We start from the raw sequence: 22,709 nt of genomic DNA, 5'->3' as shown, positions 1-22,709 counted from the left end.
CCTGCCAATTCTCCAGCTGGGGCCTAGCCAGCGCTTTACAAAAGGTTCAGCATAACCTCCTTGTTCTTTTCACTCTATTTATAAAGCCAAGGATCCTTTGAACAGCCTTCTCAACCTGCCCTGCCACTTTCAAAGATTTGTGGAAGTAGACAACAGCGCCACCCACCCAAGTGTCTCAGTTCCTGAATATCATTTAAATTAATTTACATTGCCTCTCCCCATTCTTCCTATTAAAATTAATCATTCCACACTTCTCTGCTTTAAATTTCATTTTCCCATTTCACCAGTCTATATCCTTCTGAAAATTACTATCCTCCTTACTACTTACTTCCCCTGCACCCCTGCCCCAGTCTCATGTCATCTGAAAACGATGAAATTACACACTGATACCAAATGCTCAGGGACATCATTGTATACTTTCCTCCATTCTGAAAAACAATTATTCACCACTACTCTCTGCTCCCTTTTTAAATCCATGAAGCCACTATTTGCTTTAATCCCATGCGCTTCCCTATTCAGATCAAATGCACTACCTTTATCAATCCTCTGTTACTTCAGAGAACAGAAAAGACCTCAAGTTAGTCAAACATGATTCGTATTGAACAAACCTATGCTGGCTTTTATTTATTAACTTATTTTTTCAAAGTTCCAGAAGTAGCTGCTGGGTTATCCTTTTCTTTTCTGAACAGGAATATAATATTTGCAATCCTCCAATTCTCTAGCATCACTGTCATTATGCAAGAAGGATTGTAAGTTTGTAACCAGAGCCTCCATAGTTTCCACATTTACTTCTCTCAAGCTAGGATGCATTCCATTGGACCAGGGGACTTTTCTGCTTTGAGAACTGCCAACCTTTCAAGTACTTCCGCTTCATCTATTTTTAAATCAGATCCAATCTCTCCACTGCCTCCTTTATAACTGTGACACTGACAGCATGCTCTTCTTCAAAAACAGATACAAAGAACTCATTTAGTTCCTCAGCCATGCTCTGTCTCCACAAGATGATCTTTTCAGTCTCTAATCAGCATTACCCTTTGTCTATTTAAGTACTGTAGGGCTGAGCTTTCTTTTTTTTCTGCATTTTTAATCAAATGTTCTACTTTAAAAGAGTCCTTCATAACCTTTCAATGAAGCATATGGATGTCCTTGGGAGTTTAAGTGGCTGTGCTCCAGTGATGTCATTGAAGGGGATGAGATGTCTTGCACTGCATTTACTGACCACCACAGCAGCTAGTGCTACTCAGTTTTCAAACAGCAACAAAATATTATAAAACATTTACATAGCATAGGAAATAGGAGGAGTAGGCCATTCGGCCCCTTGAACCTGCTCTGCCATTTGAGATCATGGCCGATCTTCTACCTCAAAGCTATTTTCCCCCCCACACTATCCCCATATCCCTTGATGTCTTTACTCTCTAGAAATCTATCAATCTTGGTCTTGAACATACGCAATGACTGAACCCCCACAGCCCTCTGCTGTAGAGAATTCCAAAGATTCACGAACCGCTGAGCGAAGAAATTCCTCCTCATTTCAGTCCAAAATGGCCTACCCTTTTCTCTGAGGCTGTGACCCCTGCTTCTAGAGCCCCCACCAGCCAGGGGAAACATCCTTCCTGCATCTACTCAATGAGCCCTGTAAGAATTTTGTATGCTTCAATGAAAACACCTTTCATTCTTCTAAAAGCTATAGAATACCGGTCCAGTCTCCTCAGTCTCTCCTCATGAGACAATCCCAGGGAATCGGTCTGGTGAATCTTCGTTGCACTCTATGGCAAGAATATCCTTCCTTAGGTAAGGAGACCAAAGCTGTACACAATACTACAGGTGCAGTCTCACCACGCTCTATACAATTCCAGTAAGACATCTTTACACCTGTACTTAAATCCTCTTGCGATAAAGGCCAACATACCATCTACCATCCTAATTGCTTGCTGCACCTCAATGACTTATGAACAAGGACACACAGATCCCTTTGGACATCAACACTTCCCAATCTCTCACATTTAAAAAGTACTTCATATGTTTTTCCTTCCAAAGTGGTTAACTTCACATTTTTAATATGTCTGTCTGTCATGTTTTTGCACACTCACTTAGCCTGTCCAAATCCCTGCAGCCTCTTTGCATTCTGCTCACATTTATACAGTTTTGTGTCATCAACAAACTTAGAAATATTACAATTGGTATCCACATCCAAATTATTGGTGTAGATTGTGAATAGCTGGGGCCTGAGCACTGATCCTTGTAGTACCCCACCAGTTACAGCCTGCCAACCTAAGAACAGGGTTGTCAACTCTTCAGGATTGGACTGGAGTCTCCAGAAATTGAAAATCAATCTCCCCAGGATATGTGCAACCCTGGAGATAAATCATTGTGACATTAAAAAGATAGTCCTTTTAAAAAATGTTCTTCAACGTTTCTCTTTACCAGATTAAACAAAACACTGAAAATGGGCAAAGAAAGCCCATCAAACATCATCCAATTTAATAATGAGCCCTTTTGCTTTCCAATTGGCTTGGGCAGTATGTCACAAGTAGTATGTGTTGGCCAACAAATGGCTGGAGTGTGGGGGCAAGTCATGTGATGAAACCTCCAGAATACATTTAATCACATTTGGCAATTCTACCTGAGGACGGCTTGTTTATTCCTACACTTCTTGTGGGTTTTTTTTTCTGAAATTACTTTTAACAATATTTTTGAAAATTTGCAATTAATCTAAAAAAGGAGCAATCACATTGCTGGGAGTGAACTATACAAACAGTGAGAGAAATAGAAGAACAGATGTGTAGGCAAATTTCAGGGAAGTGTAAAAATAATGGGGTAGTAATAGTAGGGGATTTCAACTTCCCCAACATTAACTGGGTTAGTCATAGTGTGATAGGTTTAGAGGGAGTGGAATTCTAGAGGTATCAGTGGAAGAGCATTTTGCAAATAGTGATCATAACTCCGTTAGATTCAAGGTTGTTATGGAAAAGGACAAGGATGGGCCAGAAATCAGAGTTCTAAATTGGGGGAAGGCCGGTTTTAATAAGATCAGATATGATTTGGCCAGAGTGGACTGTGAGCAGTTACTTTTAGGTAAATCTGCGTCAGAGCAGTGGGACTCATTCATGAAGGAAATAGGGAGAGTACAGAGCCAACATATACCAGTAAAGGCAAAGGATGGGACCAACAAATCCAAGGAACCCTGGATGTTGAGGGATATACAGGATTGGAGAGAGAGAGAGAAAGGGAGGCTTATGGCAGATACCGAGGGCTCAAAACAGCAGAAGCCCTAGATGAGTATAGAATGTGTAGGGGGGGAAAACTTAAAAAGGAAATTAGGAGAGCAAAAAAGGGGCATGAAAAAACACTGGCAGGTAAAATAAAGGAAAATCCAAAGTTATTGTACAAGTACATTAAGAGTAAGAGGATAACTAGGGAAAGAGTAGGGACCATTAAGGACCATAGTGGTAATTTGTATGCGGAGCCAGAAGATGTAGTTAGGATTCTAAATGAATACTTTGTGTCAGTATTCACAAGTGAGAGGGATGACGTGGGTATGGAATCAAGCAGAAGAAATTAGCATAGAAAGGGAGGAGTTTCTAAGTGGTCAGGCAGGCTTAAAAGTAGATAAATCTCCAGGCCTGGATGAAATGTATCCCAGGCTGTTGAGTGAGGCAAGGGAGGAGATAGCAGGGGCGCTGGCAATAATTTTCAATACCTCTCTGGCCACAGGAGAGGTGCCAGAGAGCCAATGTAGTACCTTTAATCAAGAAGGGAGGAAGGGATAAACCAGGGAACTACAGGCCAGTCAGTCTAACGTCAGTGGTGGGGAAACTATTGGAAGCAACTCTGAGGGACAGAATTAATCTACACTTGGAGAGGCAGGGATTAATCAAGGACAGTCAGCATGGTTCCGTTAATGGGAGGTCATGTCTGACCAATTTGATTGAATTTTTCGAAGAGGCGACCAGATGTATGGATGAGGGCAATACATTTGACGTATTCTTGGACTTCAGCAAGGCTTTTGATAAGGTCCCGCATGGGAGACTGATAACGAAGGTAAGAGCCCATGGGATCCAAGGAAATTTGGCAAATTGGATCCAAAATTGGCTGAGTGGCAGGAAGCAAAAGGTGATGGTCGAGGAGTATTTTTGTGACTGGATGCCTGTGTCCAGTGGGATTCCGCAGGGATCGATGTTGGGTCCCTTGCTGTTTGTGGTATATGTAAATGATTTAAACTGTTCTGTCTGTATCTCCTCAATTTCACATTTGCGTACTTTGCTACATCCAGCCACTCTCACCAGACCACTGGCAGATCGTAATGGTCACTACCTGATCAATCTCTCTGGCCATGGTCACTCCCCATTCACTAACTGGTTTCAATGAATGTCAAATCACGTTTATCCTGCTGAAGTAACAAGGAATTCAACAACCTATTTTTGGATGCATGCTGCATAAAAGTTATAAACTTAGAGCTTGTGTTTAATTTTTTGCAAAGAGCTATTTATAAAGTTATTTATTACCAGACAAATGTACAATTGCACATGAGACATTACTGAATGAGCAAATAAACAACAGTATTTGTAACTACAGCAGATGCAGACTGCATGCAGAATAAGATCCTCAAACCTTGAAAAGGTTACATTTAAGTACCAAACACTTCAGAACATTTGGACCACGGCCATAAGGACTAAATAAGGACCAATTACTTTCACTCTTCAGATACCATAGCAACATAATTACTAAGCAGCCACAGCTAGGCCAGAATGCATTTAAAAAGTAAAGATATTACAGAAACAGGTCAGAAGGTAGAGGTAATTACAGATGAAGCCCATTTTACTTCATCTGTATCACTGCATTTGATTGTTTTTAAATGATTACTGGATTTTCATCTCCATCAGCCCTTTCTAAGTATTGATCTCTTTCTGCATGAAGTACCATATTATTTATAAAATTACCTTTTACCAGTTTGAAGCTATGTTGCTCACATTACTTACAGTTTTCTTTAAGCTAATACTTTAGGTTTTCCTTACCATTTACTGTTGTAAAGTTCTGTATAACATTTTGTCTCAAATGTCTCTTTTCTGGGCTGAAAAACCCAAATCTCGCTACTCTATTTACATACCTGACACTGCATATCAGCCTTGTGACTTTTTTCTGCATTGCCTTCCAAGCTCTAACATCTCCCTTTTTTCTTGTACATATGGTGCAGTAAAGGCCAGAATGGACACACACTATTTCCAGTAATTCAAGGGTGGCAGGTCAATGATTTAAGAGCAAACGTAAGAGATTTGGGTCAAAGAGCAAGAGAATTGTTTTCTTTTACACACAGATGGCTACGAGGGTGTGGAATCCATGACCAGAGTTTAATGATAGAAGCAGGGACCATGTAAGTAATAGGCAATTGAACAACAAGGGGAATAATAAAGATGTATGGGAACAGGGTAGGCTTTTGGGATTAGGACTGACCAGATACACACCAACATGGATTAGTTGAGCTGAACAGCCTGTGCAATTCTAATTTCTGTCCAACTCTAAATTCAGCAGGGAGGTAGAGGCTGCAGTGCCTGCCTTTAGGTGGTAACAATAGGAAGGAAGAATATCTTGCTAAAAAAGAAAGTGAAGGATAAATAGCAACAAAAGCCAAAACAAAACAGTTGAGCTAAAAAAGGTTGTTTGCTATTCTGGCAGGCTTTTCTATTTGCGTCACCACAAATAGTAGACCACAGAGGATGCAACTCTCAGCTTTAGCATTTTGTTGCCAAGGGGTTTGCATGATGACTGCTGGAAGATAGGCAGGTAAAAAAAATGTTGTTCTGGGAAAGTCTACTCCACCAGTGCCACATCACTGCCAGCACCTATAGTTTACACCAGAAGCCAGGTGTAAAGCAGATGGATTTCAGAGATACAGCTCTGCTGCTCTGTATGTTCTCTTTGAGAAGATGGGGAGTGTACAATGCAAGCACTTCTGTACCAAGAATGCTTGTAGACACACAACAAAATTTAATCAGAGGGTTTTAAGCAGAGCAGTGTCGGGGTTAAAAGGAAGGTTAAGAAAATACTTAATAGCATCAGTCTGCATGGTTATGCTGACGTCAAAGCTGGCCTGCTCAGAGTAATAAATGCAGGTAAAACAAAGAATCTGCTAGCATCTGATTTTTATTGATCAAAGCGTGCTTCACAGCAAAATATTCTAAGAGTCCTTACAATTTCATTTACTTTATTAATAAGGCAGGTGCAGCAAGATATCTTAACTACCACGGGAAGTTAGAACAATTGAGATAAACTGGAAGACTTCAATGTGAGTTCACCCTGCAATAGTATACACAGTTTAAATACTGTCATTGATATACACATCACGCAAAATGCTGACAATTTAGATTTAAATACATGCGCTTTTGCTGCTTCTGCCTGTTAGTGCTGGGTTATAAAAATTCTAGCTCTTCCATCACAAAAACAACATGGAAGCTTCATCTTCTGTTCATGTATAATTTACATCATGCAAATACACAAATCTCATACAGGTTGTCAAAGTACTAACCTGACACTAAAGCTGAAAATTACTCTGGAAAGTGTTCCTCCTCTTAGTAACTCGTATTTCTGAACATGACAGCCAAAAATTGCCACCTAGTTTTCTGCATACATTTTCCATCTTTTACACAAATAAAAATGTGACTAGCATGATAATGATCACTCAGCACAGATCATTCTTTCTCTCCAATGTTCTCCTCGGAGGATGGAGGTGTACAGTTCCTTAGACATAGCTGATACATTGGTAAAGTAGCCATTCTTCATGTACGAACCCAGTCAGCAGTATTGGAGGGATCACAGTCAAGGGTGGCCCTGACCTTTAGCTAATGCCGATTCCATGCTGCTGACATCTACACACCTCTCCCCAACATTTGAGAAGCCAAATATACAGTTGAAACTGCACAGCTATTTTTGTGTTGCTGTCCAAGTTCTGAGATCTGCCCACAATTGTAAAGCAGGGGATTTCAGAGCACTCAAAATTGAAAAAATGAATTCCATTTGATGTAGCTCTGTGCAATTTAAGACACCTTCACATTTATACTGAGGTTCTGGTACAACAGTGGCATTTAAGCACAGCCCGACATTCTACAAGACTGCCTTTCTACTCTACACAGTTACAGGATGAACAGGAAAAGGCTTATGATTTCTGAAGAACTACAAAAAATTAGGTCCTAGATGCTGACCATATCTGCTTTATATCAATATGTATTCAGCAGGAGGTGTGATGAGCTTTCTGGCAACAGAGCACTAAATAAAAAGCACCTATAAGATCACCAATTAGACTTTGCCTGCAATGCAATTTTTGTTTACACACAAAAACACAAGCGTGCTTGTCAAGAAGAGATAGTTTCTCTTATGTGACTTATTGAATCTCACTTTCATCACCTCCTGCGCTCTCAAAGGCGCCCAAGTTAAAATTTGTTTTCCCAGTGACTATAGTTAAATGAGCTACGCTAGTGGTTAATGCGGTGCTGAATGAAAACGACAAATTTGTAGCTATATACAGTACTGTTAAATTAAGGAGTTGAACCTACTGATGACTTGTGGCAATAAAAAGACTATGCCATTTACGTTTGAATAATTATCAAGCAAACCATTAAAGTTCTCATACTGACTGAGAAACTTCCTTTCAACTGCATAACCACGTGATTGTGGTAGTATCCAACAGGCTGATCATGTGATTTATCCCAATGTAACTTCGGTACTTTGTCATGTGAAGTCTAGCAATCAATTACAACCGGAATGCAGTTCTTCCCAATTTATCCTTATATGCACTGATGTGCATGCCAAGAGTCATTAAAATTAGCTCTGCAAATCTCTCAAAAAGTTCTAGGCAATGTGATGATGAAAGATTTTACTCCAAAATCTGATCTCACTAACTAAATATCCTCCTATAATTCATTACTGCCCATTTTCTACATTTGTTTCCATCTTGCAGCACGCCTTTGAGTAACTGTTTTATATGGAGAATTCGTGCCAAATGGTGAAGAAATCAGATGAATGTGATGCTGTAGATCAGTGATATTGATAGATCCATACTGGAAATGTACAAAGTTAACATTATGCTAATCATTTCTTTTCTATCCTAACCTCTAATGTTTCACCTCCACAGTATAGTTCTGTGGTGCTGCCCTTTTCAGTTGGTAAAGTGGAGTTATTTAAAAATCCCAGAGGGAAACTTAAAATTATAGGTTATGACAGTTGTTTTAAGTGTTATGTTTGAGATGCAACTCTAAATTCAGGAATCAGACCACCAGTTCAAGGCTTCACATTAAACTAAATGAAACATTTTATTAAGTTACACAGGTTAAAATATATATTCACACATGACTTCAAATTACTATCACAACATCTAACAAATTCCCAAACTAATCGCCATTAAGGCGACAGCAACCCATAGACTTAACCAAACGCCAGGCAAGGCATTTTTACCTGACAAATTCAAAATGAGGTTCTTTTCACTTTGGTTCCTGTGGAGCCAGTTGGAGACTTACTTTTGATCTCACATTGCCTCTGCTCTGCATACCCGAAAACTGCTAAAGTTATACCTACCACTACCCATTGAATGTTAATTCCCATTGTATCAACCACCTCTGAACTAAACCTCTAAAAATAAAATCCCTTTCATAGTACCAATTTTATTAGTAATATAAACGTATTGCTTGGTATCTGCTAGATAGGTATCATTTTTCACTTCACTTCTTGAATGCTCTATTCAAAAAAATATAAATGCACGCTCTCTCTTACGTATCAAAACTAGTACACAAAGCACCCAGGCTAGCTGGCTTTAATCTAATTTATGACACACCCACAGACTAAAACTCTATTTTAAAAGAAAAATATTTTCCAATATTATATACATCATTAGCTTCGTGACACTTCCTAATTGCTTGTTGCACCTTCATGCTAGCTTTTAGTGACTCATCAATAAGGACACCCAGGTCCCTTTGGACACCCATATTTCCCCAACCTCTCGCCATTTAAGAAATACTCTGCCACCTTTTTTGCTCTACCAAAGTCAATAACTTCACATTTATTCACATTATACTCCATCTGCCATGTACTGGCCCATTCACTTAGCCAGTCCCTGTCCTCTTGAAGCCTTCTTGCATCCTCCTTACAGCTTACATTCCCACCCAGTTTGGTGTCATCAGCAAATTTGGATATATTACAGTTGGTCCGCATTTATATAGATTGTGAATAGCTGTGGACCTAGCATGGATCCGTGTGGTATCCCACTAGTATCAGCCTGCCATCCTGAGAATGATCCATTTATTCCTACTGTCTTAAAACTAATTCTCATTCCATATAAGTATGTTTCCCCCATACCCATGCGCTCTAATTTTATTTACTAACCTCCTGTGTGGGACTTTATCAAAAACCTTCTGAAAATCCAAATACACCCCATCCACTGGTTCTCCTTTATCTATGCTACAAGTAACATCCTCAAAGAAACTCCAACAAGTTTGTCAAACATAACTCCCTTTCATAAATCCACATCGACTGCCCTGCCCAATTTTACCATTCCTTTCCAAATGTCCAGTTATCACATCGTTAAATAATAGATTCTAACATTATCCCTACTACGGAGATCAAACTAATAGCTCTGGAGCTCTCAATTCTCCCTCTTCCTCCCTGCTTAAATACTGGGATTACATTTGCTACTTTCCAGTCTGCAAGAACCTTTCCAGAATCTAAAGAATTTTGAAAGATAACCACCAATGCATCCACTATCTCTCTAGCAACCTCCTTCAATGCTCGGAGATAAAACTCATCTGGGTCCAGGGGATTTATCAACCTTCAATCCAGTTAACTTAAGTTATGCCTCTTCACTAATGCTAATTTCTTTTAGTTCCACAGTTTCACGAGTCCCTTGTTTGCCTAGCATTTTTGGGAGATTTTCTGTATCTTCTTTCATGAAGACAGATGCAAAGTAACTGTTTACTTTCTCCGCCATTTCTCTGTGTTCCACTACAAATTCTCCTGTGCCCACCTGTAATGGGCCCACATTTGTCTTAGCTAATCTTTTCCTTTTCACATCCCTAAAGAAGCTTTTACGATCCACCTTTATGTTACTCACTAGTTTGCATTCATAATCTATTTTTCCTTCCTTAATCAGTTTCTTGATCTTCCTTTGCTGGGTTTTAAATTGCTCCCAATCTTTGGGCTTACCACTTTTTCTGGCACTTTTAATGTAATGCAATCTTTAACTTCTTTCATTAACCATGGTTGATTTATCTTTCCCTTTGGGTGTTTGCAACTTAAGGGAAATCTATATCCTGTTGTAGACTGTGTAGTATTTCTTTAAATACTAGCCATTGCCTGTCCATTGTCAAATCTTAGTGTAGTTTCCCAATCCACCATAGCCAACTTGCCCTTCATATTTTCATAACTTCCTTTCTTCAGATTTAAGACCCTAGTTTCAGAATGAAGTATATCGCATTCAAACTTAAGGTGAAATTCTATCATATTATGGTCACTATTTCCCAAAGGCTCTTTTACAGTAAGGTTATTAATTAGCCCTTTCTCATTACACAGCGCTAAATCCAAAATAGCCCAATCTCTAGTTGGCTCCTCAATGTACTGCTCCAGAAACCCCTCGCACATACTCCAGAAATTCCTCCTCCAGAATATTAGCGCTGATTTAGTTAACCCAGCCTGTGTTAATTTAAGTCACCCATTATTAATGTATTACGCATGCATCTCTAATTTCCAGATTTATACTGTGCCCAACATTACCACTGCAGTTTGGTGGCCTATAAACAACTCTCAATGTATGTTGCCCCTTGCGGTTTCATAGCTCCACCCAAATTGATTCTACATCTTGATCCTTTAATCAAAGATCCTCTCTTACCAATGTACTGCTCTCATCCCTTATTAAGAGTGCTACCCCAACTCGTTTTCCTTTTCGCCTAACCCTCTTAAATGCCAAATATCCTTGGATATTTTGTTCCCAATCTTGGTCATCTTGTAGCCACGTCTTCATAATTGCTATTAAAATCATACCCATTTACCTCAATTTGTGCATTCAAATCAACTTTTTTGTGAATGCTACATGCATTCAGATAGAGTGCCTTTAATTCTGCTTTTTTAAACTTTACTCTCTATTCTGATAGTACATGATACTTGCCTATGCTTCGTCTATCTTCTATTGCTGGTTTCTATTTTTCTGCTTCCTTTTACCAGTTTGCTTCTTTCGAATCGGAGCTCCCCTCAGGTTCCCACACCTCTGCCAATCTAGTTTAAAACCTCCCCCAACAGCGAATCTCCCTGTGAGAATATTGGTCCTAGTCCAAATAAGATGCAACTTGTCCATCTTGAACAGGTCCCATCTGCCCCAGACCCAGTCCAACAACCCTATGTTATTGCCACTCTTGCTGACTGTGTACTGACATTAATTTGAGATGAACTGCAACTTCCTCCAGCTTAATGTCAGTAAAACTGAAGTCTCACACTGTGGATCCTGCAAACTCCTTTGCAATCGATATCCTTGGCTGCTAGTTCAGGCAAAACCCAAAGGGTGCAGACCAATGCTGCATTGCTTGACCCAAGCTCAACTGCCTCAGTCCACATCTGTAACATGACTTGCCTCCGTGCCCACCGCCAATGGCGAGTCTTCTTGCTTTCACTGCTTGTAAATTACAATTGGTCCAGAATGTTGTGACCTACATCCTCACCTGTACTAAGGTACACAAAGCCATTGTTTACATACTTAAGAAAAACAACTAATATCCTCATCATCCTCAAATCCCTCCACAACCTCACCCTCTCTACCCTACTCAATTTCCTTCAGATCCATGTTCTTAGTCTACTCCCCCAATCAGCCTTTGTTTGACCATCAATGGCTCCTTCCTCAGGCACTAGGCAGCCACCACCTAGAACATTCTCCCTCAGGATCCCAGTCCTGTGACTTTGCTCCATGCTTTCAAAAAGATCCTGAAGTCCCTTCTCTTTGAGTATACTTCTGGCCCTTCAGAGCCAATTTTTTTTCTCCCTCCTGTTTACTGGCCGCTTGTTTTCCCAGCAAAGCACTCAAATGTGTCTCTACGTGAACAGCTCTATAAAAATAGAAACTCCTACTATTCAAGCTCATTTCCAATCACCTATCCAGGCCTGTTTAAAAACTATTACAAAATTCAAGTGACTTCCATTTTCTCCAATAAGCAGCTAATCTTTTATCATTCGCGAACACCACAACCATGGGAGTTGCCAGTATTTAAAATATGTAATTCATATGATTTCATTGTTATTTTGAACATAGACAATTGGCGTTACAGGCTTGATTTATCCCCAAGTAGCTTTCTCCTACAATCTCACCCAATTCAGCTGCTGAGCAACCCCAAATGGTTCCACAGAATGTACAACATAGCAACAGGCCACTTGGCTGAAATGATCCATGTGGGTATTTATGCTCAACACAAGCCTCTTCCCACCATACCCTATCAATCTAACTTTCTGTGCCTTTCTCCCTCACGTGATTATATAGTTTTCCTTAAATGCAAAGGAGATGCATTATATAGTACAAAGGCTCCCAGAGAATACTCCATGTAATCAAGTATTAACAGGCCCCTCATCTTCAAAAGAAAAAAGAACAAGCCAATTAAAATATGCTCGTTACTGAACAATCCAACTGGAGACAAATTGAAAAAAAGATTAAAACATCATTTGTTTAAACCTGGATTCGGGACTTCAGCCAATATGAATACAGAATATTCAAAATGGGCAAGAGAATAGGGAAAACTGAAGTTTCATCAAACTTTACTGACTAGCATTTTACATGCATTAACAATTAGCCTTATTTTTGAAATTAACTTGATGTCTCCCTTTTCACACTAGCCCCTAGCCCAAGAATGGCATTTGCCCAGAAGAAGGTAGCTATGTAGATGAAATATTGAGAAAAATAATACAGAAGACAGATAACATCCTGGAGGCTGGAATGTCAAAACTAGATTTCCTCACCAATCTCACTGTCACTACATTTTTAGCATTGCGTTAATGCGTTATTAGCTAATGATTCACAATATACTAGACATTAAAATATCTACTTTGGCTGATCCTTCTATTCCCAAAATTGTATGCGCTAGAGACTTCCAAAACAAGAACAAGATCATCAGTTTAGTACTAATGGCCTTTTTATACAGTTGCACTACATTTTATTTCCACACATTTAGCACGCATGGTCATACTTTTCAAGTATACATCACACACATGGATACATATTTTGTGTGTAGAAGGATGTGGGTTTGCCTTTTCTGTCAAACAAATAGTCTAAAATATCTTTGGCCATCAGAGAAAACCTGTTCAGGCAACATGGCAGGACTTTGGGTTGCATATAAAAACAAACTTTTCACTAGCAGAAAACCCTATGTACTTTTAGATATGCACCTTAGATGAGGGCAACCTTATCACACATGCATAAATGTTCTTTTATTAAAACCATATCATTTTTGAATATCACTGCAGGGTTTTGTGAATAAGTTGCATGCAAAATGCATGAAGCTCAAAACCACACATAGCATGGCAAGACGATCATCTGCAGTTATCTTAAGAAAAAATGATGAATCTATACAGCTGAACCTAGAGGGTCGGCAGAATCCATGATTAGCCAACGAAGGACTGACTCCAGCAGAGGGCTTGGCTAGAACCATGAAAAGAAGTGAATGAGAGGGAACCTTAAGGAGGCAAAAAGGCATTAAGTGGAACAGAAAACACAACTCCAGTGTATTATTTTAAGTTAAACCTTGACTGCGGAACAAGGGAAGGTACGTGTAAACTGGTAAGACGCAATTACAGAACTGATACCTGGATGCATTTCTTCACCAAAAGCACTTAATACCTGGAATAGTCTTCTGGGTTGGTTAGTGGAGACAATATCTCTGGGAATAATTCAAAAGTGGTTAGATACAATGATTGGAATGGGCGGATGGTGGGGGGAGGAGAAAAAGGAAGAAAAAAATGGAAGGAAAGACAATAGAAGATTTCTACAAAAGGAAGAGCAGCTGCATAAAATGGCCTCCCTCATCTGCAATTATTCTCACTGTAATTCTACAGTACCACAACGGAACGTGCAGAGACAAATCGAATCCCTCATACTTTTTCCAAAAACAACCAAGAAGGGTCTTGATGAGAATTACTGAAGAATAACCAATCCTTATGCACTGCAGGCACAAACTGAACCAAGGCTAATTTTAACTTAGCTTATACCTAGGTGATGCTGCTCACGGTCGGAGTTACTGGAGATTGAGCTGAGATTTGAGGAAGGTCGAGAACTGACACGTTCTGTTTGAGCCTCATGCAAGTCTTGCAGCAACTTGGTGGTCTCATCCAGATTTCTCTGGTTATCGTCGTGATCAGGCTCCTTCTTCACTATTTTCCCTAAAATGTGACAAATTTTCAATTAAGGTATGGCTTAGGTATCTTAGGAAACTGGACAAGTTTTTAAAAAAGGGAAGGGAATGCAAAATGCTACATGTAAAAAGTTTTATTTTGCACTTAAAAAAAAATGGTGAATTTTCTGTGGGCAAGGGATGTTTGTGATGAGAAGTAGAATGCTTTCTATTTCAGTTACCCAGTCAACAATAAGCAATCTCAGGTCTAGCATAAGTAATGCTCTACTTATTGTGACCCAATAATTCACCTTAGTCGCTGCAGAATGCCTCCTTACTGCACTGCCATAACAGTTTTCTATTTCACATACCAATCATCGTATGGTCTCAGAATAAGACTACTGATTTAGCATTGAATTACAGATAGATTGTGTATGCTTGGAACCCAAGCCCAGCAGAAACTGAATTGGGAATAGACAGATTAATTTTATGTGGGAACTTTGCAGATAAGAGTCTTCCGTCTCATCAGTCTCAGTGGTTTTAAACTTGGGATCCAGAGCTTAAAGAGGAGTGTGCTATTCTACCAGACTATCCAATTCCCCATCGTGGCATTATTTCAACAAGTGAATTTTGACAGACGAAGGCTTGGATACTTGACTACTATTTGTTAATATTTGACAGCATTGGACATTTCCTGCTAATTTTCTGAAGTATATCAGGTAGAAAATTGAAACTCTTTCAAAAATTCACTATAGGAAATTACATACATAATTAACCAACTAAAAATTATTTAAGCAATTGGCCTGCAGTGCTGCGGAATGCTGTGATGCATGTTCACTTAGCTGCTCAAGTACATGAATACAAATGATTCAAGGAAAGAAAAAACAAAGCTGCAACAAAAACTAGCAAGAAAACCTCATTCAAGAGATCTGAAAATTCTTTTAGATTGAACCGAATACTGCAAGAAAATCAGGAAGTCCCAACAATATACACAGGAAGGTTGGCAGTGTTTGAAGCTGTCAATTGAGCAGTTCAGTATCAAGCCATGAAGAACAAAACAAAAAAAAGACTTGCATTTATGTAGCACCTTTCACAACCTCAATGTCCCAAAGCGCTTTATAACAAGGGAAGTATTTTTGAAGTCTAGTCACTGTTGCAATATAGAAAACGCCACAGCCAAATTGCACACAGCAACCTCACAGAAACAGCAATGTGATAAAACCAGATAATCTATTTTTAATGACGTGGACTGAGAGAGAAAAGTATGAACGAGAACACCAGGGACAATCCTCCAGCTCTACTCAGAAGTAGTATCATGGGTTCTTTAACATCTACCCGAGAGACCAGAGAGGGCCTCGAATTAACATCTCATCTGAAAGAAATCACCCCCTAAGTACTGCACTGGGGTGTCAGTCCAGATTTGTGTGTTCACAGCTTTCTGATTCAGGGATGAGAGTGCACTGACCCACAGTGGACAGTACGGGATTGAACGACTATCTTCAGCTCACTGTCTTTGGCAAGTCACTAAGAATACCACCACACTGTTATGTTTCCTTGACAAAATTTCAGGAAAATATAGTGTACACTATATGTTTAAGGAACCAAACAGCATGTGCAAGTTGTCACAAAGTTATGGGGTGGAATTTTAAGGCCCCCCCGCCAGCGGGATTTTTCAGTCCTGCCAAAGTCAATGGACTTTTGAACAGCTTGCTGCATTTTAAGGTCCCGCACTCGCCATGAGGGGGCCATAAAATTCCACCCATGGTTTTGTTCCTTACAAAATCATTGAAGGCACAGATAGATTGTATACGTTCGTTTCCCTCTCAGCCCCCTCCCTCCATTTTTGTGACCACGGGATAACCTGGAGTGGTCAAGCTTATAAAAAGGAGCAAAGTAGCTGCCAATCTGTAGAATCTTCTATTAATAATCTGCTTACAGCATTACCCTAGTATCTGAACAACTTCCATAAAGGGACAGGGAAGTTCAGCAATTAAATATCACAATAATACTCGAAATTCCAGATACTTGTAAGCAATGCCAGAGGATACCAACTAGCACATCAAGGTATATCTATGAATGAAGCAAAAAAAGCCTGGTAACCTCAACTGTAGGTGGTCAGCAGTGGTTTTAGGAGATTACTTCTCCTGAAGAGAATGTTTAAGATTGCATATATTTTAACGTGCACAAGTATCTGTTATGATTCAGGTTAAGCCTATCCCTACAAAATCATTTTAAAAAAAGTGTTTCAAAGTACAATTTGCACTTACCGAGTGAGTTCAATAAAGAAATATCCAAGGAGACATCAGAATAAGACTTTACAGGGATGAAATCCAAACCAGTTCGATTGTCGCTTGCACTACCATTTGCCCCTCCAGCCTGTAGCAATTAACAAAGTACAAAGTTTTAACCCATAAAATGCAGGTTAGACTTATTAACCTGTAGCGTGTCTCAATGTTACTTTTCATGGGTTACAGACAAATGAATATTTCACATTTCAATAATTGTTTATGCAGAAAATTATAGCTACGGTATGAACCCATTAATACAGGTGGATCAAATCCGATCAGTGAAAATCTATCCAACAAATTTTGCTTGGAGGTTAGAACTATTTTGTTAATATATTTCCCAAACACTAACCTGTAAAATTTTTCAAGCACCCTGCTAGTTCCGTGTTTCAGAAATCCATAATGCAAACTCACACTCAGATATGATGGGCCAGGACACAATTCTGGTTAATACTGTCTACTGGGACACAGAATACTATGAAAAGACTCTTAACTCACAAAGTCGATAAACGCATGCCCCACAGAGAGGTTAGAATTTAATCCAGGTGATGGGAGTCTCACCTGCTGGCTGGAAAGCTGCTGAGGACCATGCATTGCCTCCTTTGAGGGAGGCCACCATATTAAGTGCCAGTCAGGTATTTAAATGCCCAGTGGCAGGCCTTCCTGGGATCAAGGACCCAGGGGGGTCATAAATCTCACCCCGCCACCTCCCCTCCCCACCCCCTTTAAGAGCTGCTGGCCTCCTCACTGCTGTCAGTGCCATCGAGGGAGGGGGGAGCAGTGTTAGCTGCTGGAAATGCACCAACCAGAGACAGAGGATCAGCGATGGACCCAGGCCACTGAGGTCAGATGGGCCGCTGGCTGGGGGAGGGGAGGGGCTCTGATAAAAGTGCAGAGGTTGGCTCTCAGTGGGCCCCCCTCCTGATGCCAGGTTCCATCGTTGTTAAGCACTTGGTGCCCTAACCCACAATGGTAAACCTGCAAGCAAACTAGACAGGGTTTGCGTTTGGGCTTCCTGCTTGGCAACAGTCCTGTTCACCGCTGGTCGAATACCAGCCGAGGTAGGATGAGGCCCTTAAGTGGGTATTAATTGCTCACTTAAGGGCCTCAATTAGTATCGCAGTGAGGACACCGTCCATGACGACTTGATCAGGGCAGAGGCAGGAAGGTGGCAGGGTTCCCACCCGGACCCTTCTGCACAATTAAATGCCCCCCCCACCCCCCCCCCCCCCCCCCACCCGGGCCTCTTGGGGGAGGGCATTACTTCCATACATCAGTTTGTGTTTCAAAAGACACACCATATTGAAAGATACATGCCTTACTGAGTTTGTAAGGTTTTTTGCTTTCCACCCTGTAAAACTTAATAAAGTTGCAAGTAACACTTCTTTGTCTAAATCCTTTTATTCTCAGACCTTCACAACATTTTTTAAGCTCTACCCCCCAATGGTGGATTTGTGGTATTTGTTGAAGATACAAGGATTTTATTTTTCTCTCCTCCTTCCCCTTAGTTATTTCAATAATTCCAAAGATATTATTCTTGTTCAACCGTTAATTTCCAGTGGCATTTTGTAGCCATTTCTGAAACCGTGATCAAGGTAGGGCTGTACCAGGGGGATTGACTGCTCAGTCTCCTATGACTTATCTAAACATATGGCCATTCACTATGATCTGGGTTCTGACCAACATCAACCTCAACATCTGATGCTAACAGCTATAACGTCCGAGGCCAGCACCGAAGCACTTACAATATTCCTCTGTCTCAACAACACAAAGCTCCCTCACCACAAAAGTCATTAGTTCCAAGTTACTCATTAGCTTAACCCAAATTAAAACACCTTTGGAGCTCAAAACAAAAATGGGAAAATTGTCATTTTCTCCTCTAATGTGCTTCTCCCAGTTTATACCCTGGATACCGTGGTTCTACAGCAGCAAGGGGAAAGCTGCAAATGCCATGATGCATCACTCAGATTGAGTTCATCAACAGGAAAATTAATGTTCTAGTTCTTTTCCACCAATGTGCTGTATTCTGGGTATTGTAAATCTACAGCTGCAGGATGCACCTCTAGCTATTTCTTCACAGACCCATGTGAAACTTTCCAACTGAAGTCCCAAACTCTTAGCTTCTAAAGCACAGCTCTCTGATCAAGCTTCCAGTCACTACCAGCCCATTCTCCTACAAAGCCTCATCATCTGCTTTTTGGAACATTTATATCCCAGATAAATAATGCAAGCTGCCAATCAAGAGAAGGGACCATCTTGAGCTGTATTAAATTATACTATGACCTTATTTTCTGCTCTTTATCTCAGAGAGCTGGCTGTGCATTAGTTAACGGCTGTGTTTTCTATATTACAATAGTGACAACGTTTCAAAAAGTATTTCATTGGCTGTAGAGTGTGTTGAGACAGCCTGAAGTTGTGAGAAGTGCTATATAAATTCAAGGCTTTCACTTTCAGCATAACCTAGGAACATTCAGGTCCTCTCACCATTATTGGTTTAGATGCTTCTGGACAGGCAGGCTGCAATTTGGGTTCCTCTTTTATAAAAATTGCTGGAGCCTACAACAAAATAAGGAGTTAGTTAAGACAATGGCAACACAGGGGAAAGGAAAACATGAGTGAGGAGTAATCAGAAAATAGGGCAATGCACAATAATTGAATAGTTAAGTTACCCACTGAAAATTTAAATTTGAGAGAAGTGAACAGATTCAATCTGTTATAGATAAAAACTAAGGACTGCCCAGTTTAATAGCTTTTACAAATCTTGCTATCATCTTAAATCAAACAGATTGCAACAGCTTATGCCCAAGAGATTGTGTATCATATGTACACATCAAATTTTAGTATTTTCTAGATATTCTCGAGTTCTGCTTCACTAATCAATCCCATAAACTCTCCTGTCTTTTGCAAACAGCTCAATATCCAGTCATACCAGAGCTCTTTGAACTGGATACTGTAATCAATTGCCAAATCCCATTTTCTTCTACTTTCTGGAAGAGGTTGACTTTTTAAAAAATATTTGTTCACAGGATGTGGGCGTCACTGGCTAGACCTAATTGCTCTTGTTCAGAGGGCATTTACAGTCAACATTATTGTGGATCTGGAATCACATGTAGGCCAGACCCAGGTAAGGATAGCAGATTTCCTTAGTGAACCAGATGGGTTCTTACGACAAAGGTTTCATGGTCATCATTAGACTTTTAATTCCAGATTTTATTGAATTTTTATTGAGCTCAAATTCTACCAAAGTGGGATTTGAACCCAGATCCCCAGAGCATCCTGGGTCTCAGGATTACTAGTCCAGTGATAATACCACTACTGCACCGCCTCCCGCTGATGACATAAGATCAATTATAAATCGTATGTGCGTGCACATGATTAAACCTTGAGCATAAAGGGTACAATTTCAAAGTTTGCAAATGACATAACACTTGTAAGTATTGTGAACTGTGAGGAGGATAGTGACAGACTTCCAGAGGACATAAGCCAGATGGAATGGGCAAACACGTGGCAGATGAAATTTAATGCTGAGAAATGCCAAGTGAACATTTTGCTAAGAATGATGAGGAGAGGCAAAACAAAATAAAGGGTACAGAAACAGAAAAACCTGGGGACATGTGTGCATAAATTGTTGAAGATGGTAGGGCAGACTCAGGAAGTGGTTAAAAGGCATACGCTACCCTAAGTTTTACAGAGGTGTGGAGTACAAATGTAAGAAAGTTATGATGAACCTTTATAAATAAGTGGTTTGGTCTCAACTGGAGTATTGTATCTAATTCTGGGTACTGTACTTTAGTAAGGATGTGAAGCTTTAGAGAAGGTGCAGAAAAGGTTTATGAGAATGGTTCTGGGGATGAGAAATCTCAGTTATGTGGATAGATTGGAGAATCTGGGGTTGCTCTCCTTAGAAAAAAATAGAAGATTGAAAGGAGGTTTGATAGAGGTGTTCAAAATCATGATTAACCTAGAGAGCAGGTACAAAGAAATTGTTCCCTTTAGTGGAAGGGTAGAGAACCAGGATGCCTAAATAAGGTGATTGGAAAAAGAAGCGACGGCAAAAGGGAAAAAAACATAGCAAGTGATTAGGATGTGAAATACGGTCTGAGTTGTTGTAGAGACAGATTCAATTGTAGCTCTCAATAGGGAATTTGATAAGCATCTGAAAATAAATCATTTGAAGGGTGCACGGAAAGGGTGGGGGTATAGTACTAGCAAAGTTGCTCTTGCAAGGTTCTGGCACAGACATGATGGGCCAAATGGCTTCTTTTTATACTGTAAGCGTTCTATATATGATACACAACACATACGCCAAAAATGATGGGGCATCAAAGGGTCAGTTGACTTATCCTGCCTGCCCCATACAGTCATGGTGCAAATTGAACAGCATCATGACGCCAATGCCCCTATCTGCCAGTAATCACGTAACCTCCTGGCAGAGGCAAAACAAAAGCAGAAAAATGCCCTAGACTAACTCAGGGAGGGAAAAGGATTTGGAAATGCCTCTGAACCATTTTGGTGATCAAAACACTCCAGTGACCATGAGACACATAGCATAGAACAGAATGGTGTAGGGCAGTGATATCTGCCGCAGAAATGCTCACAGCAAATTTTAAATGTATTGTGCAATGTTTACATTGCATATTTTATAACGCTCCTACTAATCTCATATTCTCCCTAATAGTAGGTTAGGTACATTTTTCTGAAAATAACAGGCATCAAGCTAAGCAGGGAGTTCCCACTCTGAGGCACTTTCTTCCCAGGGTGTTACAGACTGCCCGGGCTCTTCTAGTTGGAGACGAAGCCAAAGTCTTGACCTATGACACATGGTCATGTTTTAGGATTTTTGACCAGTGAATTTAATGCCTCTGAATGCAGTTTTTCTTCATGCTCACCCTAAGAAAAAGTATTTTTATAAAGAAATATCAGAACAGTGACAAATGATTCTGTATCTACTCATAGCAGTAACTGCAATAATTTTACTTTGGTTAAGGTAACATGTCAAGACAGATATTAAGTCACGTCCCATATCAACAGAACAGGACTCGCCAGCTGGCAAAAAATATTAAAGGCAACCTCTGGAATAATGTTTATCCTTCCAGCTGCCTAACAGAAATCATATGATCCTAGAACAAGAATTATTTTTGTAGGCCAAGAACATAAATATGGAATGAAAAAAGCTCTTGGTATCTTACTCTTAACTTCCGAAGACAATGTTCATGATCCAAGGAAAACACCTGTTCTCATTGCAAAAACATGTTTTACTAGAATGCGGCAATGGAAACAACGTGCTGGTAAAACACAATACAAAATTTGAGGGAGGCACTTCCTGGGATCCTCTCTAGTCTCAACAACATTTATTTTAAATTTGCAACATGTGTGATGCTCCATTTATTGCCCGTTTCTAGTTGTCCGACAACTTAGCATCTTCAGAAGGCCAGGTGGTGGTGTTCCCATTTGTCTGCTGCCCTTATCCTCCTAGGTGGTAGTAGTGATGGGTTTGGAAACTGTCGTCAAAGGAGCCTTGGTGAATTCCGGTAGCGCATCTTGTAGATGGTACACACTGCTGCTACTGTGCGTCGGTGGTGGAGGAGGTGAATGTTTGTGGATGTGATGCCAATCAAGCAGGCTGCTTTGTCCTGGATGGTGTCAAGCTTCTTGAATTTTGTGGGAGCTGCACTCATCCAGGCAAGTGGGGGGTATTCCATCACACTATTTACTTGTGCCTTGTAGATGGTGGACAAGCTTTGGGGAGTCAGGAGGTGAGTTACACATCGCAGGACTCCTAGTCTCTGACCTGCTCTTGTAGCCACAGTATTTATATGGCTAGTCCAGTTCAGTTTCTTGTCAATGGTAACCCCCAGGATGTTGATAGTAGGGATTCAGTGATGGTAATGCCATTTAACGTCAAGGGGTGATAGTTAAGTTCTCTCTTGCTGGAGATGGTCATTGCCTGGCACGTGTGGTGTGAATGTTACTTGCCACTTGTCAGTCCAAGCCTTGCTGCATTTGGACACTGGCTGCTTCAGTGTCTGAGGAGTCATGAATGGTGCTGAACATTGTGCAATCATCAGCAAACATCCCCACTTCT

The 22,709-nt window shown here is 40.3% G+C and overlaps 2 protein-coding genes across 5 annotated transcripts in view; one reads left to right on the top strand and one right to left on the bottom strand.

Moving 5' to 3' along the window:
* Positions 1-22,709, top strand: part of trip13 (thyroid hormone receptor interactor 13) — a 137,371-nt gene that overhangs the window by 39,009 nt on the left and 75,653 nt on the right. The window lies entirely within an intron of this gene.
* The window catches only part of brd9 (bromodomain containing 9), a 61,126-nt gene that overhangs the window by 3,766 nt on the left and 34,651 nt on the right, over positions 1-22,709 (bottom strand). For 3 of the 4 annotated variants that reach the window (XM_041183394.1, XM_041183397.1, XM_041183395.1), the window contains exons 14-16: positions 19,109-19,180; positions 16,607-16,715; positions 14,218-14,388 (exon numbers count right to left, since the gene is read on the bottom strand). In XM_041183394.1, the coding sequence (XP_041039328.1) occupies positions 14,218-14,388; positions 16,607-16,715; positions 19,109-19,180 (352 nt within the window). The remainder of the gene's footprint in view (positions 1-14,217; positions 14,389-16,606; positions 16,716-19,108; positions 19,181-22,709) is intronic. The other variant, XM_041183398.1, reaches the window with a different exon arrangement.

This window comes from Carcharodon carcharias, chromosome 3 (genome assembly GCF_017639515.1).
Source record: "Carcharodon carcharias isolate sCarCar2 chromosome 3, sCarCar2.pri, whole genome shotgun sequence".
Classification (NCBI taxonomy): Eukaryota; Metazoa; Chordata; class Chondrichthyes; order Lamniformes; family Lamnidae; genus Carcharodon; species Carcharodon carcharias.
The sequence above is the reverse complement of the archived record's forward strand: the minus strand, read 5'-3'. Positions and strand labels throughout refer to the sequence as shown.